Source organism: Mytilinidion resinicola (assembly GCF_010093595.1).
Source record: "Mytilinidion resinicola strain CBS 304.34 unplaced genomic scaffold BDZ99scaffold_33, whole genome shotgun sequence".
NCBI classification, from domain to species: Eukaryota; Fungi; Ascomycota; class Dothideomycetes; order Mytilinidiales; family Mytilinidiaceae; genus Mytilinidion; species Mytilinidion resinicola.
In genome coordinates, this window is record NW_022985469.1 from 297,153 (window position 1) to 306,895 (window position 9,743).

At 42.0% G+C, this 9,743-nt stretch overlaps 1 protein-coding gene across 1 annotated transcript in view; it reads right to left on the reverse strand.

Moving 5' to 3' along the window:
• Nucleotides 1–8,642: 8,642 nt before the first annotated feature.
• BDZ99DRAFT_455087 (WD40 repeat-like protein) overlaps nt 8,643–9,743 on the reverse strand; it is a gene marked incomplete at its 3' end in the record, with an annotated part of 4,775 nt that continues 3,674 nt past the window's right edge. Inside the window, exon 8 of the mRNA XM_033718425.1 lies at nt 8,643–9,692. Coding sequence (XP_033569271.1) covers nt 8,643–9,692 — 1,050 coding nt within the window. The remainder of the gene's footprint in view (nt 9,693–9,743) is intronic.

Sequence of the window (9,743 nt, forward strand, 5' to 3'; positions counted from 1 at the left end):
AGCCTTTTCGAGTAAGATGAAAACAAAATATACGACGAAGAGCTGCCCGGCTGCATTTACTACTCCATTAAATAGAAGGTGATATTAAACAGTTATCACAAAGGATATAGAGCAGAATTTTGTGCTAGCAGCTCGAACCGCTTCTCTAATACCTTATAGAGTACACACAACAACATTACTACTACGCTCTTGCTGGCGTTAGGCCTTTTCCTCTTTCGAGGCTCGTCCGTGTGCACGATAATAGAGCGTAGTGACAGGGACACCGCCCCGTTCTAATAGGGTTACCTATGTTCTAGGTATATCTAGAGGGAGGCCTAGTGCCAGTACCTGGCTGGCTCGGTCTATATTAACTATTGTGGTGATAGGAGAGGCACGAATTGCAGAGGCACGACATACAGCTGGCAATAATAAACGCGCAAGCCCGGCTGCCAAAAAATAGCCAGTACGTAACCGTTCAGAGATATTTCTTAAAGGCGCCGCATCCTTAAGTTGGACATAGCGTAAAATACAATACAACTAGTTAGCTAACTTAGATATCTAATACCTTACTACGTAAGTGCGCTAAACCCTTATGCTAAGACATATAACCCCTTTGCACGAATAAATCCGGAATACATACTCCTAAAGGCTAAGTGTTCCTAAAGCTTAGAGATATCTTCTTTTGTTATAGAACTATTAATTTAATGCTTGTGGTGCGGAAGGGGTGTAAAGCTAGTGCAGTTCTAACGTCCGTCCCTAGGTGGCGCAACACCCACCGTGCCGCAATATATAAGAGGTATATTAACTTTAAACAACTTAAGCTCTTTGCATATATCGATATATCCCATAATTCTATATAAGTTGTGTGCTGTAGCCATTCTATAGCCCTTAGAACATCTTCCACGGAAATATTACGTTCGTATTATCGCTTTCGCGCCTGATTTGCGGATAGCCTTCTTTTATAGCGTAACCGAGTTCCGTCGCCACAGCACTACTATTAAGCTCCTATTACTTTTAATGCTTATAAAAGGGCCTTATTCGAACTTTAGAACCTTACTACTATATTAAGGAATTAGTATTAGCCTTATAGCTAATATCGCACGCAAATTTATATAAGGTCGCTACCCTAGTCGGTACTTCTAATTAAAGCACTTACTAGTTCTGGCTAGTATAAAATAACTCCGCCTATCTTATATAATTATTACAATATAATTTATTTATATTATCCAGTAAGCTAAGCTTATAGCTAAGTATAGCTAATCGGGGCCTTAGTAACTTACTCTACCTTATATATCCGGTTAGGTACTATTAACTAGCCTAGGCATATAATTTATTATAGTACTAGAAGGTACTTCTCTACTAACGTCCTTTATCGCAGACTAAGGTATTAGCCGTAGAGGCCTAAGGCAAGAACTGTATTAATAAGCTTGCCATTAAAGCTATATAGAACGTCGGGCGGGGTAACCCGACCGATAAGAAGAAGAGACCACACATATATAATTAATTATACTCTGCTGCTTAATATTATTTCCAATCCTGCTTTATCCCGTGCACACCTAAGTGCGACAGTTATAAGCCCGGTAGCTTTTCTCCTGCTACACAGCACTACGAGCAACGAATAAATCAGACAATTCTCCTCTTAACGGAGCAGTTCTCACAAAGCGGCAATAATCCTCGGCCGATTCTACGAGAAGCGGGGTTACAGAAAAAGCAATATCACAACCTTAATATTTAAAGATAAGGACTTAGAAATTGACTAAGTTAAGGCCTTTAAATAATTAAGATTAAATACAACAGTCGATCTTAAATTTACGGCAATCCGTTACACGTTTCGGCAACTTGCTACGCCTAAGTTCTATGCTTAACTTGCAGCAAAGCTCCGTTCCTGCCACCGGATTTTGCAGGAATTATTGCGACAATATTAATTAAAGATTACAACCTTCTAATGCTTAACACACGCAATAATTAGACCGATTAGATTAATTCTATTAAGGATCTTGCTGTACAAAACGATGTATAGAACTACTGTAACCCCGAAGGTATTAAAAACCTAGTTTTTACTATTACTAAACCACTAGACTCGGCAAACAAGAATATAATCTAGAGATTCCACAGCCTTTAAGCTATTTATAATAGCAAAAGAAAGAAGTATAATAAAGTCTCTAAATATATTAATATCACGGTCTGCTAGGAGTTTAAACAACACTATATTAGAATTTACACAGTCCGAGGCAAGGTTATTACGCTAGCTAAGAGCATCTAGCCAACCGCAAAGAACCAGAAATAGAACGTTAGGACAGAGTTTAAGAAGCTTAAGAAAGGATATAGCAGCACTAGTCTTAATAAATAGCTTAGCTAATAGCCTACTCTTATTAATAATACAAAGCGGTATAAGATTAAAAACCTAAGCAAGTCCTAAATATACAACGCCTTTATTAAAGCTTTATAGGACCTTAATCCTCTATTCTATAATTATATAAAGTTAAAGAAAGCTTATATTAAGGGGGAAACAACCCTTATTAAAGAAATAGCAAAGATAATAGAGAATATTTCTAATATACTTTTTACTGCGCTTAACTAGATAAATCTAAATCACGTAAGCACCGGTTTTATAACTATTAATAACAACTCTAACTCTAATAAAATAGAGGACAACGCCAATATTATAATTGTGCAGAAGGCTTAGAACACTATTAATAAGACTTTTAGGTCCTTCTGCAAGCTAAATCTAGCACTTTCTAATAAGAGAATTATAATAGGCTTCTGTATTAAGCAGTTTAGGACTATAGCACTGCTAAGCGAAAAAACTATAAAAGGGTAAGCTGCACACGCCACCCTTTAAGGCAGAAAGTATAGTTATAATTTAGATTTATTGGATAATAACGGTTTATAGCTAAAATAGAAGAGATAGAGGGCCGACTTAACTCTAATAATAATAAACTTACTAATAAGCCTATAAAACTGCGTGTGCGGACTTGCCTATAAGTACGCAGACTGTTAGTATCTTAATCTATTAAGTGCACTATTAGATTAGATACTAATAGTTTAAGTTTAATCTAAGGTTATTATAGTAATTAAGGGAAGCAAACAGCTCCAATTAAAGATTGAGAAGAACTTCCTTAGAAATAATATTACTCTACCGAAGTTTTGGCCTACCAACACTTTAAACACCTAACCTAAAAAGGCAACTAATAATACTATATTGTCTTCGACCACTGCCAGGATAAGGGCATTCTTTACCACCTTAAAGTCTGCATTTAGCATATTAGTAAATAACAAGTATAACAACTATTTCAGGCTCGATAATTATGCAGATACGCATGTTTATAATAACCTGTTAAGATTCGCCAGGTATAAGCTAATATAAAATAAAATTATATAATTTAGCAATATAGATGCGCATATTAAGGGAATAGGAGATATTATAGTCTATATTAATACTCTGTTAGGTTCTAGTCTTATTAAGCTTAATAACGTTGCATATATACTAGGCTTCCACTGGAACCTTATAAATATAGACTTTTTAGAAAGGTAAGGGCTTTTCTTTAACACGAGGATATATTAGATAGAGTATTTAGATAGATTAAACGCATTTAAAGCAACTAAACACGGCGTATTCCGGGTTATTAAACTATATATTTAGGATTCCGTTGTTAAAGCCGAATTATATACTAAAGCAGCGCAAGCTTTTGCTATAGTAAGGAGGTTAAGGATGCCTTAGACTGCTGTAGCATTAATAGACGTCTAGTATACTAGACTAGGGTATATTAGGAAAGAAGCTCTAGAGCAAATACTATACGCAGTTAAAAAAGTAGTACTTAGCACTTGCGACTTTAAACGGACCTTAGAGCTATATCCCGAATATTAGCTTGCGCAAGTATATTAACAAATTTCACGTGTTCTAATATAGAGAGGAACCTACCTATTTAAAAAGGTCCACCTAGATTTTATTTATATAGAAAAGGTATTTAATCTTAATATATAGGTTGTATATTTCTACTGCAACTATTTAGTATACTATATCTTTTTTAATCTCCTATATAAAACGCAAGAAGAACTAGTTATAGTAACGCAAGAAGAACTAGTTATAGTAACGCAAGAGTTCCTTACTATTATAAATAACAACTGGGGCTTTACTATATAATATATCTATTCGGATAGCGAGAAGGAACTAAGCCAGCGGTAGAAGGATCTTATAATTATAAGAGGAATTACCTTTAATCTATCTCCACCTAACACTTTAGATTAAAATAGCCTTATAGAATATTCTGGGGGGGTAATAATAACTATAGCTCGTAAGCTCCGTATATAAAGCAGACTACCTTATAAGCTCTAGCTATATATAGTGGCTTACGCCACTTATCTTCTTAATCGCACCCCTGTATAACAAAAGCAATAGCAAACACCTTTTAAAATAGTATATAGCCGTAAGCTAAATCTCTTATATATTAAAATTATTGGATTCCTTGCCTATATCTTAATTAAGTATAAAAGAAACTGTCCTGTAAGGGTAAAGCTGCAGGATAAGGTAATTAAGGGATAGCTTATTAGACTAAACGCAACTAATATCTATAAAGTTTAGATTCTATATCTAGATCGGGTTATTATATCTCGGGATATATAAATAGATAAAAAAGTTATATTTAACCCGCAGCTTTCTATAAGCCTCCCCGAGACCGGATAAGCACTCTTAATTAGTATTAATAAAGTTAATCTAGATAATATAGATACGGAACTTTAACTAACAGAAAATATAAGTGTTCTTAATCCTGATTTAGTTTAATATAAGGTTCTATCGGCGTTTTTGCTATTTCCGCAACTTCTGTTAGCATAAATAGCAACAGGGATATAGAGTTAAACAGACAGGCTTTATGCACAGCTATATTCTACTCCGATATTACTTAGATCTAGACGACCGAGCATAATACCGCAAGACCCTTCCTATGCCACGGCAACTTAGCACACAGCAAATTCGGCTTAGTTACTCACTGCACGCCAGGTGCAGAAGAAGGCACGGCGACAGGTACATGCCTTGCAACTAGAACGTGCCAAACTAGGTCAACAAATAGTCCATGCATTCGCATCGGCGCGGACTCTAAGAACTTATTGAAAGGACTTGATGCCACCACCGGAATTCTGGTATTAGCTAAAGCGTTATCTAGAGAGGGACAGTTTTAAGCAAGCTACAGATGCCGAGATTAAGTCACTCGAAGGCAAGCACACTTTTGAACTTGTTGATTACCCGGAGCATAAACAAGTGCTACCGCTTAAATGGGTTTTCACGTATAAATTCGACGCTGCTGGCTACCTTATTCGTCACAAAGCTCGAATATGCGTAAGAGGCGATCTTTAACACAATGTCTCTGACAACATCTATGCAGCCACGGGGGCGTATCGGAGCTTTCGTATCCTTATGGCACTCGTCTGTGCGTTCGGGCTTCTATGTCATTAAATTGACTTTAAGAACGCCTTTATCAACGCCGATATGGACGATAAGATCTATACTGCCTGTCCACCAGGGTATGGAACGCCAGGAAAGGTTTGGAAATTGCTTAAAGCGCTCTACGGCCTGCGAAAATCACCAAAGCTATGGTTCGATGAACTCGTGTCATTCCTCAACGGTCTGGGATTCAAACATTGCCCAGATGAACCATGCATCCTCATCAACAACGAGACAGGCCTTATCCTGTTTCTCTACGTGGACGATCTCCTTGTTATTTCAGAACAAGGACGCGTCCACCACATCAAGCAATTCAAGTCAGCAGTAAACAGCAAGTACGGGATTAAGGATTTGAGCGAAGCAATCTCCTTCCTCAACATCAGGATCCTGCGAGACGCAATAGACAAAAAGCTTTGGATCTGTCAGGATGGATATATCGACAAAATCTGCACCAAATACGGGATAGACAAGTCACAGAGAATGGTTCATACACCTCTCGCTTTGTCATATCGTCCCCAACCTTTCGAAGGACAGGCTACTATGCAGCAAGTTACAGAGATGCAGGAAAAGGTAGGTTCGATATTGTACGCAGCAGTAGTATCAAGACCAGATGTCTCGTTTGCAGCCAGCCAGTTGAGTCAGTTACTCAGGTTGAAAATTGATGTGAACTCTGTCTTATTTCGGGGGCCCGAAGGCCAAACTATATACTACGTAGGAAGTGACTGTATGCATAGGCAGAAGCACTAATTGGAGGCAGCAGTAGGCAGCAGTAGGCAGCATTAGGCAGGGTAGGCCACCGTACCCCAACCCCTCTCTGTAGAAGTTGTAACTGGCTAGGCATGTAGGCAGCTACTATGCCAGCAACTCCAAGTCTGTACGTAGGTGACCGTGAACCGTATGAGTTGTTGATCCTAGGTTGTAGCTGTTACAACCCGAGTCAGTTCGCAACGAACCCTTCACCAGAGCACTTGCGATGCGCAAATCGAGTTCTCTCATATCTCCAGACCACAAAGTACTATACCATCGAGTTCTCGGGCTCTGTGAATTCCACAGCAGTAGAGACAGGCGATGATGAAGTGCTGCAGCTGTCAAGCGACGCATCGTTCGCGGATGATCCAGAGACTCGAAAATCCACGCAAGGTTACCTCATGAAGCTGTTCAATGGACCGATTATGTGGCAGTCCTCTAAACAGAAGACTGTTACAACATCTACAACTGAAGCAGAGCTCTTGTCGCTGTCACACACGGCGAGGGAGACAATAGGTCTATATAGGCTGTTCGCACAGGTACAGTTCGATCCAGAACAACAACCTCGCATCCTCTGTGACAATCAGCAGACAGTAGGCCTGATCCAGAAAGAGAGGCCACAGTTAACCTCGAAACTAAAACACGTCGATATCCATAGCTTATGGCTGAGGCAGATCTATCAAAGTGGCAAAGTTGTAGTCCAGTGGGTTCCGACCACGGGCATGCCTTCGGATGGCTTCACAAAGCCCCTCTCAACAGAGAAACACGCACACTTTGTACGCCAACTAGGCCTGGTTGATATCTCATCGCGGATTGATCCAGGATGCGCATCAGAAGAGGATAGTCCACAAGACGTTCAGACCTCATCTGAAACAGAGTGAAATCTGGGGGGGGGTGTCGCAGACCAAGGCATCAGCCGTGGAGGCCTGAGGCAAGAACTGCATTAATAAGCTTGCCATCAAAGCTATATAGAACGTCGGGCGGGGTAACCCGACCGACGAGAAGAAGAGACCACACACACACAATCAATCATACTCTGCTGCTTGATATCATTTCCAATCCCGCTTCATCCCGTGCACACCTAAGTGCGACATCCTTAAGGTAGATCCAAAATTCACGGCGATCCGAAACGCCTTAGCACAGTCGCTCTAATCTGTTCAAAATGTAGTCTATTATTTAGAGCGTCTTTGGAAACCCTATATACACTTGTGTCCAGAATTCCTTAAGGCTTAGATTGCACTTCAACAGGCTGTTAGGACGCTAGCATGGATAAGGCTTAGCGCTCTCGCAGCATAGTGACTACTTCTCTCTGTAGCTAGCTACTATCAACAATCAAGCCTTTTCACCATTTGAACACTCTCGTGTCTTGCTTCCGGCGTGCCGGCAGCACTGCTACCTAACACAGGCAGAGAGAGAAAGTATATTTTGATGAGGGAAACTTTGAGCATTGCAGTCTTCACATCTAATTGGGCCAAACCCTGCGGTGTTTCGGATCGCCGTGAATTTCGGATCTACCTTGAGGACGTCACAGCTTGAGCTGACAACCCTATGGCCGGAGCGGGTCGGCCGTCCTCCTGTTACGGACACTCCTACACAGCCAGCCAAGGGGCAGAAGCGTGTCATCCAGTGGGACGACGCGGAGGCATGGGCGGAACTACCGGTTCGCGGCCTCAAGAAGTGGAAGGGATCACGTGAGCAGATGGCATGTGATCGAGGCGGTGAAAGGTGATCTCTCTGATCTGGCTTGGCACGAGGGAGCAGAGGGAGCAAAAGGTGATCTCTCTGATCTGGCTTGGCACGAGGGAGCAGAGGGAGCAAAGGTGATCTCTCTGACCTGGCTTGGCACGAGGGAGCAGAAGGATCAGGACTAAATTGTATGAAGGACGAAAAGACTATAAAGAGTCTGAAGGATCTCCTTTATGTTTCTTTCTTCGTACTCAATTTCCAGTTTGTAACTAACCTTGACCTTTGGAAGCCAAAGTCAAGGACGGCCTATTGTTTATTTGTTATTCAATCCCCAAGTTATCTATTGTTAAACACGACCCTCCTACCCACTGAAGCCCCCCCGCTCTATCTCGACGTTCCGTCTCCCAACGCCTAGCAAAGCCGAACTGCGTTGACCCTGTGTCACCTTCACGCACGACTCGTAAGTCATAGGACCCAGGAGCTGTGATCCTAACCGTCCTGCATTCCCTCTCGGAAAACACTTGGTGTGATCTTTAGGAAGATAGTAAGCGTTTGTTACACCTCCCTACTAGCATAACTGATGCGTTTGTCTACCTCTGCTAACTTTCAAGTGGCAAAACTTTAACACGTCACAGTGACGTGGTTCTATAAGTTAGTCTGATTAGAAGATGCTCGAAGATTTTGTTGTGGCAAATTAAGAAGCTATATATTCACCTGGATCCCGGGCCCTCTCTATGAAATAGAGACAAAAAAGAAAATAAGAATAATAACTTAACTCTTCATAAACGCTCTAGAGTATGTTAAGCAAACTTTCATATATCCAGACTCTTCCAGTTCCAGCACCAACGCCGATTGTTCTATCTGACGTCGCCGAACATAATGGCCGATACTCTGACGGCAGCCATAACAGCTTCTTAGAATTATGTGTTATCCAATCCCCATCTGAACTCAACGCTAGGCCTTGATATCTAGGCTTCTGAGCCTCTATGACAGCTGGTGTACTACTTGAAACTAATGGTATTGCACTAACACTGATAGTACCAATTTCAGTGTGAAGATACAAACCAGTAGTATCAAAAAATATGTTTCTAAGCGCCTTGTCAACATTGAGCGTCTGCAGGCACGCGCCGCTGTTTACATCCCAGATCTTGACTGTATTGTCGTCTGACGCCGACGCCAGCCGTGTTGAGTCGTGAGAGAAGGCCACTGACCTAACCCAATTGCTATGGCCCTTAAGCGTCTGCAGGCACGCGCCGCTGTTTGCATCCCAGATCTTGACTGTTCTGTCACGTGACGCTGACGCTAGCCGTGTTGAGTTGTAAGAGAAGGCCACTGACTCGACTGACCAGCTATGGCCCTCAAGCGTCTGCAGGCACGCGCCGCTATTTGCATCCCAGATCTTGACTGTATGGTCGTTCAACGCCGACGCCAGCCGTGTTGAGTCGTGAGAGAAGGCTACTGGCCCGACCCAACCTCTATAGCCCTTAAGCGTCTGCAGGCACGCGCCGCTGTTTGCATCCCAGATCTTGACTGTACTGTCACGTGATGCCGACGCCAGCCGTGCTGAGTTGTGAGAGAAGGCCACTGACAGGACCCAATCGCTATGGCCCTTAAGCGTCTGCAGGCACACGCCGCTGTTTGCATCCCAGATCTTGACTGCACCATCATATGACGCCGACGCCAGCCGTGTTGAGTCGTGAGAGAAGGCCACTGACCAGACCCAATCGCTATGGCCCTCAAGCGTCTGCAGGCATGCGCCGCTGTTTACATCCCAGATCTTAACTGTTTTGTCATAGGACGCCGACGCCAGCCGTGTTGAGTTGTGAGAGAAGGCCACTGACTGGACCCGCAAGCTATGGCCCTGAAGCATCTGTAGGTACGCGCTTCTGTT